A 26,612-nucleotide genomic window follows, 5' to 3' on the forward strand; every position below is an offset into this window, starting at 1 on the left:
CAGCCAAGCCATTCAGACAGCAGCAGCAACAACTTCCTTTGCCTACAGTGACCCAGATGGTGGCACAAACCCCGGCCACGTACCAGTGGGTTCCCCAAGCCGTGACTACGCAGTCTCCGGCATTTAACCCAGCGTTCGAAGGGCAGTCAACTACCTTTCGAGCAAAGCCTAGAGGAGCAGCCAGAGGTTCGTCTAGACGCCCCTCAAGGGGGAGGGGATTCAGGAGTGGTCACGGTCAAAGAGGCAGGACCTCAGGGTAACAGCAGCCAAAGTGAAATGATACCGGTAGGAGGGAGACTTCAGATTTTTCGGGATCGTTAGACCTTCGATCCCTGGGCCCACAGCCTACTCAAGAATGGACTGGGTTGGAGCTGGCACAGCACTCCACCCCCGTGCCCACGATTTTTCCAACACTCCACCCCCATTCTGGAGGAGTACATTCAAGAACTCTTGGAGAAAAGAGTAATCCGAAGGGTAAAGTCCATCAAATTCCAAGAGAGGCTGTTTTGTGTTCCCAAGAAGAACTCAGAAAAACTCAGAGTCATTCTGGACTTGTCGCCACTCAACAAGTTCATAGTGAACTGCAAGTTCAAGATGCTAACACTGCAACACATAAGGACCTTACTGCCCAAGAGGGCATATACCGTCTCCATAGATTTGTCAGACGCCTATTGGCATGTTCCAATCAATCGCCAACTCTCCCCCTACCTAGGGTTCAAGCTACATCGAAGACTCTACGCCTTCAGAGCCATGCCATTCGGGCTAAATATAGCCCCAAGGATCTTCACGAAGCTTGCGAGCGCAGCTCTCAAACAATTACACCTAAAGGGAATCCAGGTGGTAGCCTACCTGGACGACTGGCAGGTGTGGGCAGCATCCAAGACAGAATGTTTGCAAGCTTCCCTACAGGTGATCCAGTTCCTAGAGCATCCAGGCTTCAAGATCAACAGAAAAAAGTCTCGGCTTTCTCCATCTCAAAAGTTCCAGTGGCTGGGAATCCACTGGGACCTGGTGTCACACCAACTCTCCATCCCGGCGAAGAAGAGGAAGGAGATAGCTGGTTCTGTCAAGAGACTTCTGGATTCCGAAAGAATATCAAGACGCGAACAGGAGAGAGTGCTGGGTTCTCTCCAGTTTGCCTCAGTAACAGACCCTGTGCTAAGAGCACAGCTAAAGGATGCAACCGGAGTTTGGAGAAGTTATGCATCAAACGCGCGAAGAGATCTGATAAGACCAGTACCGCTTCGTCTACGTGCGCTTCTCAGGCCTTGGTCCCGAGTCAGGCAACTAAAGAAGTCGGTGCTTCTCCAGCCACCTCCCCCCTCGCTGACTATTCATACAGACGCCTCGAGGGAGGGGTGGGGAAGTCATTCTCATCGGAAGAAAGCCCAAAGAACTTGGTCCAATTTATTCAAGAGTTTTCACATAAACTTTCTGGAAGCTATGGCAGTTCTCCTTACCTTGAAGAAAGTCTCTCCTCGCCGCTCGATCCACATAAGGTTGGTACTGGACAGCGAGGTGATTGTGAGATGCTTGAATCGACAAGGATCAAGGTCACCACCACTCAACCAGGTGATGTTGGCCATCTTTCGACTGGCGGAAAAGAAGAAGTGGTACCTGTCAGCAGTTCACCTTCAAGGAGTCCGCAACGTGACAGCGGACGCTCTATCCAGGTTCACACCGATAGAGTCGGAATGGTCCCTAGACGCAGGATCATTCTCCTTCATCTTGAGTCAAGTCCCAGAACTGCAGATAGACCTCTTTGCAACGAAAGACAACAAGAAGTTACCCCTTTACGTGTCCCCGTACGAGGATCCCTTGGCGGAAGCAGTGGACGCGATGTCCCTCGACTGGAACAGATGGTCCAGGATTTACCTGTTCCCTCCTCACAACCTTCTATTGAGGGTCCTCAACAAACTGAGATCTTTCAAGGGAGTAGCGGCAATAGTGGCTCACAAGTGGCCGAACAGCGTGTGGTTCCCTCTGGCATTGGAACTACGGCTGAAGTGTCTACCGTTACCAGATCCAGTTCTGATCCAGCGAGTTCAGAAGTCGACTGTCTGCGCTTCATCGCAGAAAACCCGGAACCTGCAGCTCATGATTTTCTCTCCCTAGCGGTGAGAAAACGTTTCGGGATTTCGAAAGACAGTATAGACTTCCTAGAGGAATATAAGTGCAAATCCACTAGAAGGCAATATGAGTCATCATGGAGAAAATGGGTGGCCTTTGTCAAGGCGAAGAATCCGCAAAAGATCTCGACGGACTTCTGCTTATCTTTCTTCATCCACCTCCATGGTCAAGGTTTAGCAGCCAACACTATATCAACGTGTAAATCTGCTTTGACAAGACCCATTTTGTATGCCTTCCAGGTCGACCTCTCTAACGATATTTTTAATAAAATTCCGAAAGCCTGTGCTAGGCTCAGACCATCAGCACCTCCGAAGCCCATTTCATGGTCTCTGGATAAAGTTCTTCATTTCGCTTCGCTGTTGAACAATGAGGAGTGGGCTTTAAAGGATTTGACCCAAAAAGTTATTTTTCTGTTTGCACTCGCTTTGGGGGCCAGGGTTAGTGAAATTGTGGCCCTCTCGAGAGAGGAAGGCCATGTTCAGTTCTTGGATGGGGGAGAACTAAACTTGTTTCCGGATCCTACGTTTCTCGCCAAGAACGAGTTACCCACCAACAGGTGGGGTCCCTGGAGAATCTGCCCTCTGAAAGAAGATGCATCTCTAAGTCCAGTGGAATGCCTAAAGGTCTATCTTCGTAGAACTTCAGACTTCAGGGGTGGTCAACTATTCAGGGGAGAAACATCAGGCTCAAATTTATCCCTGAAACAACTTAGGGCGAAAATCACCTATTTTATTCGCAGAGCGGATCCAGACAGTACACCCGCAGATCACGATCCGAGGAAAGTTGCCTCATCCTTAAATTTCTTCAATAGTATGGATTTTGAACATCTTCGCTCATATACTGGCTGGAAGTCTTCCAGAGTTTTCTTTCGTCACTATGCGAAGCAAGTGCAGCAACTTAAGAGGTCTGTGGTAGCAGTGGGTAGTGTCGTTAAACCTGCTGTTTGACTCTACAAGGAACATTGAATTTAATTGGGACGATTAATTCCGGGGTAGGTGTGTAGTTACGAACTGTTCTACAAACCAAGTGTTAGGACATGAGGGTGCCCACATTGGCTGTTCCATATTTAAAGGCAAACTTAGCATAAGTGCAGACATGTGTGCCAAGCGTTTCCAACGCTAATGTAACTGATTAGTAATACAGACTTTTGTGATTTTGATACTTCGGTATGTTAAAAGTGGCGTTATTGTTCTCTTTCAGATAAACAAGTGTTCTGTTTACTATCATGCTTATGCTTATTTTTTGGTTATCCTCCTCTTATATATGTATAATTGTTGTTTAACCTGTTTTATTTTATTGTTTGTCAATAAACTAGTTCTTGTGAACCTTGCGTCTCCTTCGCCTGTGTCATTTTCTTGAAATGATTTAGCATTACGTTCACTATGTATATTTATCTGGGATAATTCTAATAGAATGTTCCTTTATGCAAGCTTTTTTGCATTGGTTTATGCTTTCCCCTAGCGGGAGGACTTCATGCCCTAAGGGGACGGTGGCGGATATGCAAGTTTTCCTCCTACCCGGATATAAACCTTAGTCCAATCCAGTAATGAACGGGGAACTGGTCGATATTTCCTATTAACTCAGTGGTTCTTTACAAACTATGCTTTACATGATATAGGGTGAGACCGCTATATTGGCTTGTCTGTTATTCATACATAGGTATATGTACTCTTCGAGACTTTTCCAGAGTCTAGTATGACTCTTCCCTGTAGGGGGCAGGAAGCACTAACGTGGTCTATGGTTAGATGAAAAGATGTATGACGGTAATATCTTAAGTCTCTAGGTCTAGTTGGCCAGGAAATACCTTCGGGGAGTACGGCACGTTTTGAGAATCCACAGATACAGTAATGCTCTGGTATACTTCCATCAGGACGACATGGCTTGAGCCCAAAAAACGGATTTTGAGCGAAGCGAAAAATCTATTTTTGGGTGAGATGGCCATGTCGTCCTGATGGACCCGCCCTTCCCTTTTCTTCTAAAAAGGGCTGTAGGTCCCCTCCCTACATACATTATCTGTAGCACCTCGTGTATCGCTACAAGGAATACAGATGGCGCCGTGAGCGGCGCAATGCACGCTTACGAAACGGGAGAGGAGAGGTACCTTGCGAGCGGCTCTCCTTTCTTTCTCGTTTTTCGTTTTCTTGCCAATTGACCCCTTCGAAGTGTTAACTCTGTTCTGGGTGCAGATTGCTATGTGGCGTGTCAAGAATACGTCCTCTGATATTTCGCGATATCCCTGGTTCTTTTATTAGGGATATTCGCTCCAGGAGTTAGAATTCTGGGTACCTTAAGGTAAATTCTCTGGGAATATCGCCGTAGTTATATATACCCAAGGAAGCTACCCTTTAGGAACTTCCATCAGGACGACATGGCCATCTCACCCAAAAATAGATTTTTCGCTAAGCTCAAAATCTGTTTATAGTATAGAAATGTATATGAAAACCTTACAACTCGGCATTCGGTTTCGTCGGCTCAGACAGACTACAGTACATTGTAAGCAGACATTATCGCATTCTAAAAACTTTTGGCTTTCAGAAAATATAATTGTGCTTCATTAAAGCATTTTTCACTTTTATTTCCAATTTTGAGTGCATTTTAACTACCAACTCTTAGTGACATTTTATTCGACAGCAGTGGTTCCCAAACTTTTTTTTTTTTGGTCATTAGACAATCATGGATGACCCTTATCCATGGGAACCGATCCATAACCCATGATTGCAGTCTGTCTGAACTCCTACACTCATTTAGTTCATATATAAACAAACTTAACTAAGGGGGTACTCAGTAGAACGCAGACCTCTGCCTTGGCAGCTTATTTCTCAACCTTTTGCTTGGCCTTGACCTTACCCTTTGACTTTAACATGTAATAATTGGTGTGGATTTTCATACACTCAAATATGAACCAAGTTTAAAGTCTCTGTGACAACGATGTCTTAACTTATGGCTGATTACGTGAATTGGACGTTTTGCTTGACCGTGACATTGACCTTTGAATTTCCAAAATTTAATCATATCCAGCTTTTTAGATAACAGTTAATACCTGCCAGTTTCATTACTCTAAGATTAAAATTGTAGCCAGGAAGCTGTTCATAAATAAACACACACACACCCAAACAGGGGGTCAAACATAACCTCCTTCCAACTTCGTTGGCAGAGGTAATATCTGTACTTTTACTAATTCCACTTTTCAACAAGGAATAAAATTTCTATGTTGTCTTTGTTGTAGCAAATATCAAAATGAAACTAAGGAAGTAATGTAATGTAAAAAAAGCAAAATTATCATAATTTCCATACATAAGAAGTAATCACAAATCGCATAATTTGTAAAAGCAGTTTCAGCAATAACATGATAAAAATAAATAAAAATACATTCAATAGACTAAAAAACCATTACTCCTACAAAATTGTATATGATTTTTGGACATGACAAACCTAATAACTTTATAATTTTGAAATAATTACCGGTATATCATAGGGAATCATAATTAACTGCCAGAACCATGACTTACAGTACCCACATACCCAACTGCTCCCACCAGTTGCTCTGAATATTCATGCACAGATTCACGTTCCCTTACCTGAATGCCCGTTCCAATCAGTGTGATGGGTGAAGTTGTAGATTATCAACAAAAGTCTTGATTCTTGATTGTCTTTCACTTGAAATATGTTATTTTGATAATAAAATAAATTTTTGAATATACTTACCCGGTGATTATAATAGCTGCAACTCTGTTGCTCGACAGAAAACTCTAAGGTAAAATTCGCCAGCGATCGCTACACAGGTTGCGGGTGTGCCCAACAGCGCCATCTGTCGTCCAGATACCCAGTACTCAATGTAAACAAAGAACTCAATTTTCTCCTCGTCCCACTGCGTCTCTATTGGGGAGGAAGGGAGGGTCCTTTAATTTATAATCACCGGGTAAGTATATTCAAAAATTTATTTTATTATCAAAATAACATTTTTCAATATTTAACTTAGCCGGTGATTATAATAGCTGATTCACACCCAGGGGGATGGGTAGAGACCAGCAAAATATGTTTACATTATTATGAGCTAAGAATTTTTATTTCATTTTAGAAGTTATCAAAATAACAAAAACAAAATAAATAGGTACCTGGTAAGGAAGTCGACTTGAACAATTACTCTGCCTTTTTAAGTACGTCTTCCTTACGGAGCCTCGCGATCCTCTTAGGATGCTGATCGACCCCTAGGATCTGAAGTATCAAGGGTTGCAACCCATACAACAGGACCTCATCAAAAACCCTAATCTAGGCGCTCTCAAGAAATGACTTTGACCACCCGCCAAATCAACCAGGATGCGAAAGGCTTCTTAGCCTTCCGGACAACCCAAAAAACAACAATAAAAACATTTCAAGAGAAAGATTAAAAGGGTATGGAATTAGGGAATTGTAGTGGTTGAGCCCTCACCCACTACTGCACTCGCTGCTACGAATGGTCCCAGTGTGTAGCAGTTCTTGTAAAGAGACTGGACATCTTTCAAGTAAAATGACGCGAACACTGACTTGCTTCTCCAATAGGTTGCGTCCATTATATTTTGCAGAGATATATTTTGCTTAAAGGACACGGAAGTTGTTACAGCTCTAACTTCGTGCGTCTTCACCTTAAGCAAAGTTCGGTCTTCCTCACTCAGATGTGAATGAGCTTCTCGTATTAACAATCTGATAAAGTCTGACCAAGCATTCTTTGACAAAGGCAAGGATGGTTTCTTAACTGAACACCATAAAGCTTCAGATTGGCCTTGTAAAGGTTTAGTACGCTTTAAATAGAACTTAAGAGCTCTAACAGGGCATAAGACTCTTTCTAGTTCATTGCCTACGATCTCCGATAAGCTGGGGATATCGAAAGATTTAGGCCAAGGCCGAGAAGGCAGCTCATTTTTGGCTAGAAAACCAAGTTGTAGCGAACAAGTGGCTTTTTCTGACGAAAATCCTATGTTCTTGCTGAAGGCATGAATCTCACTGACTCTTTTAGCCGGGGCTAAGCATACCAGGAAAAGAGTCTTAAGAGTGAGATCTTTCAGGGAGGCTGATTGTAACGGCTCCAACCTGTCTGATATGAAGAATCTTAGTACCACGTCTAAATTCCATCCAGGGGTAGCCAAACGACGCTCCTTGGTGGTCTCAAAAGACTTAAGGAGGTCTTGCAGATCTTTATGTTTGGAAAGATCTAAGCCTCTATGCCGGAAGACCGATGCCAACATGCTTCTGTAGCCCTTGATAGTGGGAGCTGAAAGGGATCGTCCTTTTCTCAGGTATAAGAGAAAAACAGCTATTTGAGCTACAGAGGTACTGGTCGAGGATACAGAAACTGACTTGCACCAGTCTCGGAAGACTTCCCGCTTCGATTGGTAGACTCTAATGGAAGAAGCTCTCCTTGCTCTAGCAATCGCACTGGCTGCTTCCTTTGAAAAGCCTCTAGCTCTCGAGAGTCTTTCGATAGTCTGAAGGCAGTCAGACGAAGAGCGTGGAGGCTTTGGAGTACCTTCTTTACGTGTGGCTGACGTAGAAGGTCTACCCTTAGAGGAAGACTACTGGGAACGTCTACTAACCATCGAAGTATCTCAGTGAACCATTCTCTCGCGGGCCAGAGGGAAGCAACTAACGTCAACCTTGTCCCTTCGTGAGAGGCGAACTTCTGCAGTACCTTGTTGACAATCTTGAACGGTGGGAATGCGTAGAGATCCAGATGTGACCAATCTAGGAGGAAAGCATCTATATGTATTGCTGCTGGGTCCGGGACTGGAGAGCAATAGATTGGAAGCCTCTTGGTCAGCGAAGTTGCAAAGAGATCTATGGATGGTTTACCCCAAGTGGCCCAAAGTCTCTTGCACACATCCTTGTGGAGGGTCCATTCGGTTGGAATTACTTGCCCTTTCCGACTGAGACAATCTGCTATGACGTTCAAGTCGCCTTGGATGAACCTCGTTACTAGGGAGATGTCTTGACCTTTTGACCAGATGAGCAGGTCCCTTGTGATCTCGTACAACGTCAGTGAGTGGGTACCTCCTTGTTTGGAGATGTACGCCAAGGCCGTGGTGATGTCCGAGTTAACTTCAACCACTTTGCCTCGAAGGAGAGACTTGAAGCTTTTCAAGGCCAGATGTACTGCCAACAGCTCCTTGCAGTTGATATGCATGCTCCTCTGACTCGAGTTCCACAGTCCTGAGCATTCCCGACCGTCTAGTGTCGCGCCCCAGCCCACGTCCGATGCGTCCGAGAAGAGAACGTGGTTGGGAGTCTGAACAGCCAGGGGAAGACCCTCTCTTAGGTTGATATTGTCCTTCCACCAAGTCAGACAAGACTTTATCTTTTCGGAAACCGGGATCGAGACCGCTTCTAGCGTCTTGTCCTTTTTCCAGTGAAAAGCTAGATGGTATTGAAGAGGACGGAGGAGTAGTCTTCCTAGTGACACATATTGTTCCACGGATGACAGCGTCCCTACCAGACTCATCCACAGCCTGACTGAGCAGCGTTCCTTCTTCAGCATCTTCTGGATGGATAGCAGGGCTTGATCTATTCTGGGGGCTGATCGTCTTGTTGTTCAGCAATGTCCTCATCAGAGGGTTCCTCATCCGAAAACTGATGAGGAAACGGCAACGTCTGGCTCGCTGAATCCGGTCGCACTGGTGGATGCGTGACGGAGCCGGACGCAACATCATGGAACTGCTGCACAGTCTGTGAACTGTCAACAACCATGGGTGCGCGAGGAAGCACAGCGTCAACCCGAGACTGTCTAGACCGTCTGGGTTGTGCAGTCAACACCCTACCGGGTTGCTGAGGTTGACGCACTGCGTCAAAACAAGTCACCTCTGCTGGTTGTTGAACGTCCCGAATGTCAACAACCACCTCCGAGCGTCGCTTAACGTCAACGTGCGGCTGGCAACCCACACTGGGTCGCATCGGTGGAGGAACCACCTCAACTGGCAGACGCGAGTAGGTTACCTCAGCGTCAACAGGGCGCACAACCGACCGGTTGGAAGGTTGTTGGCCAGAAGGTTCGGTAGCAACCTTCTCCGCATTAAAGTCCTCTATCAAGGACGCCAGCTTGGACTGCATGTCTTGCAGCAAAGCCCATTTAGGGTCTACGGGAGCAGGTGTGGCAACAGACGGGGTTAGCGACTGAGGCGGTACCGTTTACCATCCCTGAAAGCCTTGTTATGCGTGACATAATTGTACAGCAAAACTTCAAAGGCTCGACAACAGCTGTGAAGTTGACCTGTAAACAACTTGGAGCGTCTCCTGGCCAGGCGCCAGGGAGAGTCTACCAGAATTGAGAAGTCTATCTGGGCAGAGGCATGAACTCCCAAGCCGAGAACTTCTCTCGTGTCATATCAGACTCTCGCTCTATAAACCAGTTTAAAAGAAGGGAAAGCAAAGGCTGTATCCCCCAAACTCCTCCTGGTGAAAAACCAGTCACCTAGCCAACGTAAAGCTCTCTAGGAGAGCGAGAGAGCACTAGCTTAAAAACAACGGCTTCGAAGTAGCTAGGCCTAGTGTAAGCTCTGACGTTTAGGCGAACGAGGAGCAGCAGTTACAAAAAGATCCGGACAAAGATCCTTAAAAAATATCATCATGATTTAATTAAAGTCCATAGGAGGCTAAGCAGCTTTAGGCTCCACTCCATCTGACAGAGTCCTCAAGGGAATATCAGTAGTAGGGAGAACAGCAACTTCCTCATCTACAGGAACCTTGTCCGATAAAAGCTGAGTCTCAAGCAAGGGAGAGACCTACCGTGGTGGCAATGCTTTACAAGCAGAGTCCACACTCACTGGTGCATTAGTAGCGGACCAGAACGCAACGTCATGTAACTGCTTGACAGTGTGTGAACTGTCAACAACTGAACTGTCAACCACAACAGGTGCGTGAGGACGCACAGCGTCCACTCGAGACTGCTTTGACTGCCTAGACTGAGCAGTCAAAACAACTCTAGAATGCGGAGGTTGACGCACAGCGTCAAAACAAGTCAACTCCGATTGTTAGTGAACGTCTTGAACGTCAACAGGAGCATCAGCAAGTGGCCTAACGTCCAAATGCGGCTGAAAAACCACACGAGACCGCATCGAGTGTGGTTCTAAACAACCTGACTGACGTGACTAAGCTACGCCAACGTCAACAGTAAGCACAAAGGAACGTTAGGTTGGCTGAAAGCCAGGATATCGATGAGATAAACGGCTAGACTCAACGGACTAATCGGCAGAATAGTCTTCCCTAAGGGAGGCAAGCATATACTGCATGCTTGCCATACAACCCATTAAGGATCAACGGAAATGGTTGTGGTAAGAGACGAGGGTAACGTCTGTGACCGCAACACTTTGCCTACAAAAAAAGACTCTCGGAGTCTGTGTTACGCTTTTGTTAGGCGGCGAGCAGTTATCCGATGACTGCATAGGGTCAGAGCTGTCCTAATGGTTGTAACCAGGACGCTGGACCTGTCCTGAAAGGACTGACTTTCGCTTAAGGGCTTCGAAACCTTGTGACAGGTTTCTTATGCGAAAAGCCTTCGGATGACGAGGAGAAACAACGTCTCTCTCGTCTTATGGTAGGGGAGATCTTGGTAAGATACACCCGATACCATAGAGGGAAAACGTCTGTTCGTTGGTCAAGGCCTCTCAAACCCATAAGTCGTTTGACATTACTTCTCCCCTGGGCTTGGGAGCATGTAAGAGGTCCCGGACTAGGTGAACGACAGGCACGAACAGACGAACCCTCGGACGCAACACTGTAACACTTTGCGCATATCACTTTATCACTTCGATTTTCTGTTTTGCACTTATTTCACTGAAATCGAAACTTTTACTGATTTCTACCTGAAACACGCAATTCTACCCTTCATTAAAAGGTAGTAATTGCGAAATCAGTCGTATAATGCAAGCTCATTAATACCAGCAAAAAACAGAAAACATATTTTAAGATAAAAAAAAAAATCAGTGGCTGGGAAAGAGACTAAACACTAGTTCATATAACTACGTTTTCAATCTCTCACCGCACATAGCCTGGGGACGAGAATAAAAAACTAAAACGTTTTATCCTACCTCCCCGTACAGCGACTAGGGACGAGAGTAACTCGAGAACAACGTTACCCGCTTGAACGGAACGTTTTCTCTCCTCTCTCTCCCTCCGTCTCTATCTCTCTCTCTCTTTCTCTCTTGATTTAGCACCTAAGAGAAGAGCCCAATTATATTTCGTCAAAAAAACATGTTATTTGACTAAAGGAAAAAACTGAAAGGTTTTTCAATTAAAAAGTTCCTTTAAAATAGAATTTAAAACATTTAAGCTAAGAAAGAATGAACAAAACGTCAGAATCGATTTACTCTTACTGCAAAGTGAAACCGTGATACACTCTCTCTCTATCGTAACGATAGAGCGCATGTTGAACGTCCTGAATGTCAACAACTGCGTAGCATAAATAAACTAAACGTTAGTTCATCTTTGAAAACAGTACGAAGACTATCAAAGAAATTCTTTCATAAAATATTACATTTAAAAAGTTTTAAATCCTTAGCTCTTGAAAAGCTAATTACGATATAAAGGGCTCAACGTTGATTAACTTCGGTTTCCAAGTTAGGACCGCCTACTCTCAGGAAAGGTCTATATAAACAAAACATTAAAATTATTTTTATATGTTTATAATAAATGGAAAGTTAATCGAAGAGGCCTAATAAAGGCGGAGAGATATAAAATATATAGAGGAAAATCTATAACGTGATATAATTACTAAAAGCCTAAACACACTTCCGTCTAAGGGAAGGGTCGGCCATTTAAAAGTGAAAGAAAGTCCATACTCTCTTTGTCACCATAATTTAATCTATCCAAAACGAGTTCAAGATTTAAGATGAAGATAAAACACCTGCACAGCGAAAGCTCAAAACTAGAATAGTGTACTTCACCAATTAGTTGTGAAAACAAATCCAGTTTAGCAACAGCGAATAAGCACGTCTTGTCGGGAGCACGACAGAGAGAAAATTGAGTTCTTTGTTTACATTGAGTACTGGGTATCTGGACGACAGATGGCGCTGTTGGGCACACCCGCAACCTGTGTAGTGATCGCTGGCGAATTTTACCTTAGAGTTTTCTGTCGAGCAACAGAGTTGCAGCTATTATAATCACCGGCTAAGTTAAATATTGAAAAGCAATGTATGTCAAGTTTCACATCAAGTCTGCTATGATATTTTGTTTTAATGTGAAGTATTTGACAGAATGCAGCCTCACATGAATAAGTTGATGAAAATGGCAGGAGGTGGCGAAAGGCTAAGTCACATAAAGTTTGGATATGAAGCTGCAATTGATGACTAAAATACTGAGTGACTTGTTCAAATTTAATATTCGCTTCTGAATATTCTTCAAGCGCCAACAGCTTAGTTTGGCCATCATCACTGTCATCAGTAATGCATGTCACTATAACAGTAAAGCAAAACCTTACTAGCTGAGAGGTTTGGCTTGGGATATTTCAGAAGCACCTTTTAAATGACCCTTCCAAGGTCTTATTAGGTTGTGGGTGACAGCATCATATTCCTTTGACATTTCTGATACCGTTTCCAACATTGCTAAGTTTCCCATTAGAACTTTTTGCTCCGATTCTCCATTTTACGAACGAGAGCTTTGATTTTGTCTACAAAATCTATCTTCAAGCTTCCTTTCCCTTGGAGTTCCTGGTTGAGTGTATTCAACTGTTTAAATACGTCAACAAGGTAGGCAAGCCACATTAAGAAGTCTTCTACAGACCATGCTGATGGTAAATCTTGCTTATTTTGTATCATGAGAAAGAGGGTTATCTCTTCTCTCGCAGAGTTATATTTCCTTTGGACAGCCAGCGAACTTTCGTATGGAATAGGAAGGTTCCATAAGTTGCATCCTTATCTTGGAAGAGTTTCTTGAAAAGGCATGTATTAAGAGCACTACCTTTTATAAATATAACTGTCTTTATAATGGTATTTAGAGTATCCTGTAATTCTGGGGGTAGTGTTTTTAATACTGTAGAGTCTACAGTATCATTGTATGTTGTTAGATAGAACAAAGCGTGGTGTGGCGATGACTTTCGTCTTGTACTGAAGCGTGTTAATAATGTACAATTACCTCTGAAATGTAGTATTTACTAAAAAAAAAAAACTCTGAAAAGTAGTATTTACTAAAAAAAAAACTCTGAAAAGTAGTATTTACTAAAAAAAAAACTCTGAAAAGTAGTATTTACTAAAAAAAACCAAGATGGAAAGTATGTGAAAAGAATTAAGTGCAGTAAAGTGGATTACCTAGTGTGTTGGTCAACTGTAGGTAGGTAATGGTCAGAGTTGGATAGTTATGAGAAATGAGTTAACCTACCCTGGGGCAGCAAGCATTTGCGGCTTCTCGCTTTTTGTGCTTGTCTCTGTTATCTAACCCCTGTGAATAAGGAAGACCAACTTTATAATATTCAAGCTCTTTTTTTTAACTATGGCTTTTTATAATCTATTTTTTGTTTTATACTAACTATTGGTGCTTTCCTTGTAGTTTTTGATAAATAACTATGAATGCCATTATGTTTGTACTTTCTCTCTAGATTTTAATGTAACGGTTTTTTTTCTAGTCACAAAAGGAAAGGTGAGATCTGAGAAAATCATTCATGGTTTTCTCTCATTTGCTGGTTTCTTTTAACTATAACAAGCAAATTAAAAGATCTAACTGTACTCTATTCTGCTTTGTTATATACTTTACTCTTCGGATGCAAATTTACTTGTTTCATTTTTAGGATAAATGGTATCACAAGTGTATATGTCTGCTGATAATGTATGGGTTTTGTATTATATTTAGTTTCTAGCCTACATAATTCTCCCCTTTCTCACCAAGTGCCAGGTAGGTTCTTCAAGCCTGCTAGTCGCACAAATACTAAACTCTATTGTATGGGGATAACTGTATGATGTAAATACTGTTTATTGAAGTAAACAATACAATTTTAAACAAAAATATTTATTGCTCTTAACAAAAATAATTTTTACAAAATAAAGGTGGAATCTGGTTTTTAACTTTCTTGATATGTCTTCCAAGAATGACATTCTTACAGAAAAGAATCATGAATTGCACATTTTCTCTAAATGATTGTGAATTAATTTTCAAATACTGTATTTTACACTGTGCTGTACTCACTTTTGGATTCCCTTACCTCGATGATTTACGAGGCTCTTTCAGTCACCTAAGATAAGGTACTGGACAAATATGATCACTTGAGTGACTCCTTGATTAATGACTAAATTCAATAGTAGAATAGTATCTAGTTAAGCATCTTGTGTTGGAATAAACCCTAGGTAACTGGCTACAAAAGTCACAATTCTATACCTCTGAATTCAAGTAGACGATTCTTCGTGTTCACCCTCGCGCTCTAAAACCACTTGCTGCAAAACGATGTCTTGTGACATGGAAGAAGATTTACGAACCATGAAGGAAATTCTACACGAGGCATCTTCAAATGTGTCTTCCATTTCGTACTTCTGAGACAAACTGGAGGATCCCTGATGAAATAAGAGACCCATTTCAAAACTATTTCAAAACAAGTCCAACCACTATAAAAACCAATACAGGAAACCATTCTGTCAGAGGATGGTGGATGTGGCGGAGATGAGAATGTTGAGATGGATGTGTGGGGTGACAAGAAGAGATAAGATACGGAATGAGGTCATTAGGGGTACCACAGGAGTTAGAAAACTATCAGATAAGATCCAAGAAAGTAGATTGAGGTGGTATGGTCATGTCATGAGAGGAGATGAACAGTATATTGGGAGGAGAGTGATGGAAATGGAGGCACAGGGAGCAAGAAGGAGAGGGAGACCAAAGCAAAGGAGGGTGGACTGTATCAAGGATGACCTTTGATCAAAGGGATTAACCGGTGATGTGGTGTGGGACAGAGGTAGATGGAGAATACTGACCAGAAACATCGACCCCATATAGAAGTGGGAAAAGATGTAGACAAAGAAGAAGACAGGAAAGCATTCTGTCATAATACCCCCAAACACAGAACAGGGCATTTGACAGTATATACATAAAGCCTTTATCCCACAAGGGTTTGTAAATGTACTGACAGTATCTGACAGTATCAACCTCAACTTACTCTCCTCTGACCAATAACTGTATGCTATGTTGTATGGAAGATGAAATATCATTAGTTAGAGAAAAGATTAAAGAGGTAAAATCATTTGTGTATTTAGGATCTATGATCTCCAGTACAGTATCTTTAGAATTAGAGTTTAGTGAAAGATTTAAAAAAGCAAATCAGCCAATGGCTTGGTTAAGTAAAATTTGGAAATCAAATTGCCTGAAATTACATAGAAAAACCAGACTATATATCAGTTTAGTGAGATCGGTGTTACTGTGTGGACATGAGTCATGGTATGACAATGAAACAATCTCCAACAGACTTAGTAGATTTGAGAACAAAGCCATCAAAAGGATATTGGGAGGTAAATGACAGGACAGGATAAGAAATGAGACTATAGGAGAGATTACTCAAGCGCTATATGTGGATGAGATTATGGTGAGAGGTAGATTGAGATAGTTTGGGCATGCTCTTTGCCCTCCCCAAGAGAGATTAGTTCCCCAAACGTTTAACTGGGCTCCAAAAGGGACTAGAAAAGTTGGAAGACCAAGGACTACATGGCTGAGGACTATGAAGTGAGATGTGATGAATGATTAGAGAAGCATTAAATTTAAAGCTCAAGATAGAGAAGACCGTCGAAATCTAACCGATGTCCTTTACGTCAATAGGCGTAGGAGGAGATGATGATGATGATCAAAGACTTCACGGACTGCTGGTATCTCTGAAGGCGAGGTTGACAGAAGAGCGTGAACCATTGGGGTAGTTCACTCAGGACCTCGACTAGAAGAGCTAGCAGATTGAGATACCACTGTGCATGGGGACCATCTGGGAGCCACCATGGTCATCCTGAGTCCTGGTGTAACCAACACACGGTTAATTAAAAGGGGGCCACATCAGGCTGAATGCAAGATAGGCATATGCCTCCAAGCAATCTCATGGGTGTTGGGAGGCATATTTGAAAATAGACCACGGGTCTGGGAGCAAAACACGAAGAGCTTCCTGTTTAACCATGTGGCAAAGAGGAAGAGGTCAATCCCTGGAAACCCGACAAGGCAAGAACCTCTCCACCACACAAGGATGTAGGATCACTCTCACCCTACAATCTGCTCTAGGCTAACGAGTATGTCTGCACCTGGCTGACAACTCCACGGTGTTGAAATGTCGCCCAGGTATGCATTCGCTTCATCACTTTGCAGAGAAGGTGTCGGCCACTACGTTAGTGTTGTTGCTTATTGACACAACCGAGTGTCTCCTCAAACATGCTTCTTGCAGAATGCTAAAGTTGCTTCATGTGCTCAAGGGGGGCGGGCACTGGCAGCACTTTCCCTGAGGATTTATAGGTTCTCATAACAGTCTCCCACAACCAAAAGGAAATCCTGTTTCTAGAAACCTACTTTTTAGAGCGACCAGTACTTGAGAACAGATTAAAAATATTAGGTCTGAAAGGCACTGTCCTCTTCAGGAATTTGCTGACTGCTTTTATGGGACAGAGTTACAGATTACCAGGATCATTAGTTACCTTTTTTCTCTCCACCCCTGAGTTGCCTTCTGGTCTCGGTTGTGAGAGGACATGTCACAGCCCGTGTTCTTTCTTGGGGCCCACATGGATTTATTATAGTGGTACCTGTGCTGTGATCCTGTACTGATTCGTTCGTACAGTGAACTATATAACATTTACTTGTTGTGGAGGATATATTGAGCTGTGATACTTGTAGTGATAAAATGAAGTCATTCAGTGAAAGCAGTCATATTCGTTTTCTCTAGTGTAGTCGCTACACAGGGGGATCGTGTCGAAAGCAGCCATAACAACGCATGGATGAGGACAGTGAGAAATGACCTTTAATCCCAAGGTATGCCTAATCCCAACCTCCCATCCCAAACCAGTGACCTCTGATACGATGGTTAAACTTTACCTCGATGTATTAATATCGTCCTAGGAGGATTTATTATATATTAATCCTCCTACATCTCGTCCTTCGCCATTTCTCCCCGCCAAATCCCCACCTTCCTGGTCTACCTTTCACCCCTTCTCTCTCTCTCCAAATTTACAGCTGACCTAACGCAACGTGCGTGTTCTCTACCACCATGGGAGAGCCCTCAGAAGATATGTCAAAACAATGGAACCCGTCTCGCTGAATTTCGGATGAGAGTAAGGATGACCAGGAGAACGGGAATGAAGGTAATTTTAAAGACTATGATTCCAAGCCTCAGGAAAAAAAAAAGAGAAGGCGAGAGAAGGAAAACATTGCTGTGAAAATTAACGAGATTAGAAATGGTGGAATAGTATTAATGGTATTAAAGAGAACAGTGAGAAGGGAAATGACTCAAATAATAGTTTAAATAGCATTTCAAAAGCAAATGTAGATAACTTAGCAGCACAGGAGTCAACTGCACTCTACTTCCCACGAGGTTACACTGGAAATGAAAAAGATAAAGAAAAGTGGATATCTGAAGTGCATAATAAGGGGCACTCAATGAAAGCTTACCCAGGGAAAAAGGGCCTAATAGAGCTAGTAAGTGCAAAAGAAACCTTACAATTGCTAACAACTACAGGAAACGAGGGAGCAGTGCTATATCAACCTGAGGGTAAAGAAAGACAAAAAAAAAGTTATAATACTAGATGTTAATCCAAGCTACATGACATTGGAACGGGTACAAGAAGCATACACTGCTATCAGTGGACTTGCATGGAATAAATGGAGCAGAACAAACAGTGAAATAATTGGGTGGGGAAGGGGAGACATCCATGACCATCTGTTAATTCCAATTTATCCTCATCCCCTTAGGATCAGAGAATATGTGCAAAGGCCTATTCTGTGTGAAAAGTGCTCTAGGTGGAATCATGGTAAGGATAAGTGTAAGAATTCCGCTAGATGCAAATTTTGTGCCCAAAACCATGAGTCAGCCACATGTCGAGCTCTTATCAATGCTGGGAATGATATTGTTCCTTTATGTTGCAACTGTGAAGGCAGTCACAATGCAAATTCCAGCCAGTGCACTAAGCACCCTATTGCAGCTCGAGCCCCTGGAGCCCATAGTGCAGCAACTAGCAGAGAAGAGCAGGGAGGCATCTCAGGGCCTCCAGCAGGACATGTCCTTCCCAGGAGTGGAAGCCTAATGTATAAGGAAAATATCCCACCCCTGCCTGGGGCATGGACTACTACAGAAGCTACAACATCCAAACCAAGAACAGAGGTTAGTCCCTTGATGGTATTAAATAATAGGCTCAATGACTATATGGAGACAGCCAGAAGAGAAAATGAAAGTCTCAGACCAACTATACAAATCTTAAGTGAACACCTTGTAGGGCAGAGCAAAATACTAGATAAACTGGTATCAGAAAAGGATAAGGCACCAATGAAGAATCCACAGGCAGATGAAGACAAACAAGAGATTAAGCAACTGACAGTAGAAAACGAAAAACTAAGAGAGGAAAATACAAAGCTACACCAGGAAATTAAGAAGCTACGGCAAGATATTACAGCATGCAGGAACAAACCAGCAATTGCAGATGGTAACTCAAGCAGTAAGGATGTCTTAAACTGTGACAACATTCATATGAAAATAGCATTGCCAAAAAAGATCAAGGAATTACTCACAAAAGTAAATTTATATAAAGAAAATAGCTCTGAAACACCAGCAATGATAACAAAAGTGGCAGTAGCTGCCCACAGACATAGTATGGAGATGAGAGAATAAGAGAGATGATAAAAGACACTAACTCTGAGAATGAACAAGATGGACCTTCTCAAGATCTGTAGTTGGAATACAAACAGTCTGGCAAATAGACTAATTGAAGTGCAACAATTTGCTCTTGAAAATCTGGTGGACATCATACGTCTGCAGGAAACGAAGCACATGCCCACAGATTATATAGCCATTCCAGGGTATCACTTTGTCTCAAAATATAGTGTCTAAGCCAACAGGACTGATGGCAGAACAATAATGAGTAGAGGGCTAATAACATACTACAGAAAGAACCTAGCTGTAAACAAAATGCACAAACCCAAGATTAGGTGCAAACACAGACTGCCTTACCATAGGAATACATGATGAAGGTGGAAAGCAGCTATTATGCGTGTGCAATACATATTCCCCAGCACAGGCCCTGGACATTGATAGTAATAACCTACTATTTGATAGTGGGTGATCTTAATACAGTACATCCAAAATTAGGCTCTGCAAATGTACATGGCATACATATGTACAAGTACCTCATGAGCAGAGAAAACAATATAAGAATTCTAAATGATTCAGAACCAACACATATTACAGGAAACAAGCTTGACTACATCTGCATAGTTGGAGATGTAGATGTGCAACACAGCTGTGAGATAGTGGATACCCTAACATCAGACCACTTTGGCATCTATGCAGAGATTGTACTGAACAAAACTTTTAAAAGAAAGATTACAGCATGAAAGAAAATCAACGTACTAAAAAAATGGGAAGACAGCATCAAAAAAAGTATGAATGTTTGGCATGATGGCTATGAAGCCAAAAGCAGTGACCAGTACAATGAGGATCTTATAAAAAGGCTAGAAGAGGAAGTGCTAGAGCGCACACATCAGCAGAGAAGAGAACCACAAAAGCCACTAACAAGCTGGTATAATGCAGATGGTGCAGTGAAGAGAATAAACAGGCAGTATAGCAAGGCAAAGAAGAAGTGGATGAATAAACCCAGCCCAGAAAACCTAACAATATATAGAAGACTAGAGAAACAAGTGCAAGACGTTAAAAACAACTCAAGAGAGAAGTACTGGATTAAGTTTATGCAAGGCATCAATGAAAAAACACCTCCTTGTGAGGTCGCAAGGCCAGTGAGGATAGCCCAAGGGAAGAAAAACAGAGAACCCCTCCATCCGAATCCGAGAGAAAGAGCAAATGAACTTATGACAGAGTGGGTATCTTATGCAAGCAATGATTCATTACCTATCGAGGTTATGGCAGTTGAGAAAAGGATAAGGAAGAAAATAAAGAAGTTAAGGGAAGCACTCAAGAAGATAGGAAGTGTGATGACAAACCCTTCACAGAACAAGAGCTGCAGGAAACTTTAAGGAGTGGGAAGTCTACTGCACCCAGATTAGATGGGATTACATATAATGCTATCAGGTTCCTCACAACAGTGAGTGGAAATCCAGTTCTGGAGCTTTACAACATGATATGGTCAAGGCAGCCCATACCCAAAGCATGGAAGAAGTCCCTCATAATACATACATACATATACCAAGGCACTTCCCCCAATTTTGGGGGGTAGCTGACATCAACAAATGAAACAAAACTAAAAGGGGACCTCTACTCTCTACGTTCTACGTAGAGGTCCCCTTTTTGTTTTGTTTCATTTGTCCCTCATAATACCAGTACCAAAACAAGGAAAGCCAGGTGAATTTTGACCCATTTCATTAACACCATGTCTGTGCAAGGTATTTGAAAGAATAGTACTAAACAGGCTCAATTTCTTTATTAGGAAAAAGCTGTCAAAGAATTTATATGACTACATACCTGGGAGGAGCACACACCACTGTATTCATAGAAAGTGCAGCCTTAGGGTTAAAATACACAGTGTTCATAGATTTAAAGGGGGCCTTTGATAGGGCTAGTCATATAATCATTTTGACTGAGCTAGCAGAAATGATAGAAGGAAGACTACTACAGCTCATAATGGACTACCTAATAGATAGAGCCAGTTGTGTCTACAATCAAGATGGGAAAAAATGGAATTGGGTAACCCTCAGGGAGGAGTTCTATCACCCACTCTCTTTAATATTCTAATGAATGTACATGGGAAAATTAACATACCAGGAATCATAATAACCATATATGCAGATGACATAGTGGTACAAGCTAGCACAGATAAGAGAATAAAAAGGGCAATTAGGGCTTGCACATCATTATGTAACAGCATAGGATTAGTCATATCACCTGAAAAAACAAAGATGATAGCAAGGGGCACACCCAACCCCTTGATATTGCACATACAAGGGCAAAGAATAGAGAAGATAGCCCAGTACAAGTACAGTACATGGGTGTCATACTCAGTAACAGGTGTCATAAATTGTATGAAGTTAAGAGAATAGTTAAGGCTTCAGCACTGAGGTTGCGCCTTCTTTGTAAAGTAGAATGTGGCTCTGTGGGTGCAAGTGTACCAATGGTAAAGTAACTCTATACATCTATGATAAGATCAATAATTGATTACAGTAGTAGCATGTTGCTGCCACTGAGGAAGAGCTATATTGGTATCCTAGAAATCATCCAGAACAAGGCAGCAAGAAGTATACTAGGGGCAACTAAAAGTCTCAGGCAAGAAATATTGAGGAATGAGGTATGTCTGAAGGCAATACATCATAGATTAGCAATAACAGCGATCATCCAATTGTATAGGTGTATCCTGACAGATGACGATGGATTAACAAGAGATACTCTATTCACAGCTACCCTAAAAGACTAAAGAATGGTTGGGTTACCACAGCAAGACAACTAATAGAGGCCTCTAGCATGAAAGAATATCTAGACGTAACCAAGATAGATGTAAAAAGCATTCCGCCATGGAGTATACCAGAGACTGAGATACTGCTTTCAACTTTAAAAGGGAAAAAGGAAGAGATGAATCCTGCATTGTTGAAGAATGACTATTTTCAGAGGCTGGACGGTATTCAAGGGGAACGAGTTCATTATTACACAGATGGGAGAGCAGGAAGCGGGGTAACTGTGTATCAGAATAGAGCAGAGGTACACTCTCTGTCCCTACGATCGTCAGATGGATGCTCCACACTACTGTCAGAACTGTTGGGTATTACGGCTGCACTAAGCATTATAAAAAGGAATAAGGACAATGCCATAATAGCAACAGACAGCCTGGGTGCCCTGCAATCTCTAACACCAAGAAAAGCTGAATCAAACACCATAGTGAGAAGACCTATAGACCTGCTATCACAGATCAAACAAGCGGGCAGAATGATTGCATTCATATGGGTGCCTTCACATATTGGAATCAGAGGCAATGAGAGAGCTGATGAGCTCGCTAAAGAAGGCGCAAGGAAGGAAAGAGTAGATTACAAACTGACACTATCCCTGAACATGTTGAAGGACTCTGTTGGAATGGAAATAATGAATAGTTACAATGAGAGAATAGAGATGCTCAAAGAAACACACACATCAATAAGAAAATATCTTGAAATTACTGAAGGAAAACCACCTGATTATAAACACCTTGGACTGGAGAGCAGAAGAGAACAAACAACATATAGCAGACTAAGGATGCAGAACTGATACCTTTGGGAGGTGCTATCAGCTACCAGTCCATCAGAAACAAGCTGCAGACTATGTGGCGGGCTAAGGAAGCACACTCTCAGTCATTATCTCGTGGAATGTGAAAAAATTACTCATTACAGGCCATGGGGACTGAGTGGGGTTGACCTGCTCAAGCATTTTTTGCAACCTGGTGTGCTGAAAAAGGTTATTGCTACTCATCCAAAATTTGCTTGCTCCAGATAGTCAAGACTTGTATATACTGTAATATGTACATAAATTAAATTGCAGTACATCTCATTTTGCAGCTACCTGGTAGCATTATAAAACCTGTTGTATTTAGTTTTCATTTTAATAAAATTTTCACAAAAATTTTATGTGTTGACCTCATCTAAACATAATTCTTTAGCTAAATAACTATTTACATATTCTACAGTAACCAAAATGTAATACATCCTATCCTGGTACTAATGACACAGGGACTGAATCATGCACCAAAAGTGCAGGGATTGTAGCCAGGGGATCAGTTTCTAGTAGAGATTTGAGACCACAAGGCCTTACAGGCAATAATACTGTACATTAATAAGTGTATCATTAATATGCAATGTAAGTAACTCTTGGCTACCATCCTCAGTTACCATAGTAACTGAGGGCTATGGAAAAGGAGGAGAGGAGTAGGGAATATCGTGTCTCATAGAAACAAGCTTACGATTCTTGCTGTCTCTGAAAGAAGACGAGGAAGGGGAACGATCCCTCTTAGCTCATTTCTTACGACTAGAATATTTCTCCCTCTGGTAGGATGGCCGCTCCCTAAAAAAATCACTAGGGAATTTCAAGGAACATCGCTTACCACGGCTGTTTGAGCAAAGGGGACGCGTATCAATCTCGACCCAGTTCATAAATGATCGCCCCTGTGCTTTGTTTTCCTCAATACCTTTCCATTGCAAATCTTCCCCTACACAATCAATCCATCCCTTTCTTGGGCTTCCTCTCTTCCAACTCCTTTGTATGTTTTCCAACATGATGTTCATCTCTTCATAAGTGTCCATACCATCTAGCCCTTCCCTCCCTTATTTTCTTTGACACTTCAACTACCTTTGTTGATCTTCTTATATACATACATACATATACCAAAGGCACTTCCCCCAATTTTGGGGGGTAGCCTACATCAACAAATGAAACAAAACAAAAAAGGGGACCTCTACTCTCTACGTTCCTCCAGCCTAACCTGGGACTCAACCGAGTTCAGCTGGTACTGCTAGGGTGCCACAGCCCAACCTCCCACATTATCCACCACAGATGAAGCTTCATAATGCTGAATCCCCTACTGCTGCTACCTCCGCGGTCATCTAAGGCACCGGAGGAAGTAGCAGGGCCTACCGGGACTGCGTCAAAATCGCTCGCCATTCATTCCTATTTCTAGCACGCTCTCTTGCCTCGCTCACATCTATCCTCCTATCACCCAGAGCTTTCTTCACACCATCCATCCACCCAAACCTTGGCCTTCCTCTTGTACTTCTCCCATCAACTCTTGCATTCATCACCTTCTTTAGCAGACAGCCATTTTCCATTCTCTCAACATGGCCAAACCACCTCAACACATTCATATCCACTCTAACCGCTAACTCATTTCTTACACCTGTTCTCTCCCTCACCACTTCGTTCCTAACCCTATCTACTCGAGATGCACCAGCCATACTCCTTAGACACTTCATCTCAAACACATTCAATTTCTGTCTCTCCATCACTTTCATTCTCCACAACTCCGATCCATACATCACAGTTGGTACAATCACTTTCTCATATCGAACTCTCTTTACATTCATGCCCAACCCTCTATTTTTTACTACTCCCTTAACTGCCCCCAACACTTTGCAACCTTCATTCACTCACTGACGTACATCTGCTTCCACTCCACCATTTGCTGCAACAACAGACCCCAAGTACTTAAACTGATCCACCTCCTCAAGTAACTCTCCATTCAACATGACATTCAACCTTGCACCACCTTCCCTTCTCGTACATCTCATAACCTTACTCTTACCCACATTAACTCTCAACTTCCTTCTCTCACACACCCTTCCAAATTCTGTCACTAGTCGGTCAAGCTTCTCTTCTGTGTCTGCTACCAGTACAGTATCATCCGCAAACAACAACTGATTTACCTCCCATTCATGGTCATTCTCGCCTACCAGTTTTAATCCTCGTAAAAGCACTCGAGCATTCACCTCTCTCACCACTCCATCAACATACAAGTTAAACAACCACGGTGAAATCACACATCGCTGTCTCAGCCCCACTCTCACCGGAAACCAATCACTCACTTCATTTCCTATTCTAACACATGCTTTACTACCTTTATAGAAACTTTTCACTGCTTGCAACAACCTTCCACCAACTCCATATAACCTCATCACATTCCACATTGCTTCCCTATCAACTCTATCATACGCTTTCTCCAGATCCATAAACGCAACATACACCTCTTTACCTTTTGCTAAATATTTCTCGCATATCTGCCTAACTGTAAAAATCTGATTCATACAACCCCTACCTCTTCTGAAACCACCCTGTACTTCCAAGATTGCATTCTCTGTTTTATCCTTAATCCTATTAATCATTACTCTACCATATACTTTTCCAACTACACTCAAAAAACTAATACTTCTTGAATTACAACACTCATGCACATCTCCCTTACCCTTATATAGTGGTACAATACATGCACAAACCCAATTTACTGGTACCATTGACAACACAAAACACATATTAAACAATCTCACCAACCATTCAAGTACAGTCACATCCCCTTCCTTCAACATCTCAGCTTTCACACCATCCATACCAGATGCTTTTCCTACTCTCGTTTCATCTAGTGCTCTCCTCACTTCCTCTATTGTAATCTCTCTCTCATTCTCATCTCCCATCACTGGCACCTCAACACCTGCAACAGCAATTATATCTGCCTCCCTATTATCCTCAACATTCAGTAAACTTTCAAAATATTCCGCCCATCTTTTCCTTGCCTCCTCTCCTTTTAACAACCTTCCATTTCCATCTTTCACTGTCTCTTCAATTCTTGAGCCAGCCTTCCTTACTCTCTTCACTTCTTTCCAAAACTTCTTCTTATTCTCTTCATATGACTGACCCAATCCCTGACCCCACCTCAGGTCAGCTGCCCTCTTTGCCTCACGTACCTTGCGCTTTACTTCCACATTTTTCTCTCTATATTTTTCATACTTCTCTATACTACTACTCTGCAGCCATTCTTCAAAAGCCCTCTTTTTCTCTTCCACTTTTACCTTCACTCCTTCATTCCACCATTCACTGCCCTTCCTCATGCTGCCTCCAACAACCTTCTTTCCACACACATCACTTGCAATCCCAACAAAATTTTCTTTTACTAACTTCCACTCCTCCTCTAAATTACCATTTCTCTTACTCTCACCTCGTCATATGCCATTTTCAACCTTTCCTGATATTTACTTTTTACCCCCGGTTTTATTAGCTCTTCAACCCTCACTACCTCCCTTTTACATCCACCTACTCTAATCCCCCACTCTTTTGCTACAACTAATTTTCCTTCCATCAAAAAATGATCAGACATACCGTTAGTCATACCCCTAAACACGTGCACGTCTTTCAATCTTCCAAACATTCTTTTAGTCATCAACACATAATCCATTAATGCCCTTTCTACTACTCTTCCATTTGCCACTCTTACCCATGTATACTTATTTTTATCTTTCTTTTTAAAAAAGCTAGCACTTATTACCATCTCTTGTTCAACACACATATCTACCAGTCTCTCACCACTCTCATTTTCACCTGGTACGCCATACTTCCCAATGACACCTTCTACCTCTCCAGCGCCCACTCTAGCATTTAAGTCACCCATGACAACTACATAATTCCTTCTACTCAGTCCTTCTACACACCTAGTTAATTCATTCCAGAACTCATTCCGCTCTTCTTCACTTTTCTCACTACCTGGCCCATACGCACTGACAAACGCCCAACATTCCCTACCCAACCTAACCCTTACCCACATTAACCTAGATGATATCTCCTTCCATTCCACTACTTTACCTGTCATCCATTCACTCAGCAATAAAGCCACACCCTCTCTCGCTCTTCCCCTTTCAATCCCAGA

The 26,612-nt window shown here is 42.4% G+C and overlaps 1 protein-coding gene across 5 annotated transcripts in view; it reads right to left on the reverse strand.

Moving 5' to 3' along the window:
- Positions 1-14,086: 14,086 nt before the first annotated feature.
- LOC137643560 (uncharacterized) overlaps positions 14,087-26,612 on the reverse strand; it is an 81,800-nt gene continuing 69,274 nt past the window's right edge. For all 5 annotated transcript variants that reach the window (XM_068376293.1, XM_068376291.1, XM_068376294.1 and 2 more), the window contains one exon: positions 14,087-14,630. In XM_068376293.1, the coding sequence (XP_068232394.1) occupies positions 14,466-14,630 (165 nt within the window). In that variant the 3' untranslated portion in view covers positions 14,087-14,465. The remainder of the gene's footprint in view (positions 14,631-26,612) is intronic.

The sequence above is a fragment of the Palaemon carinicauda genome, chromosome 7 (genome assembly GCF_036898095.1).
Source record: "Palaemon carinicauda isolate YSFRI2023 chromosome 7, ASM3689809v2, whole genome shotgun sequence".
NCBI classification, from domain to species: domain Eukaryota; kingdom Metazoa; phylum Arthropoda; class Malacostraca; order Decapoda; family Palaemonidae; genus Palaemon; species Palaemon carinicauda.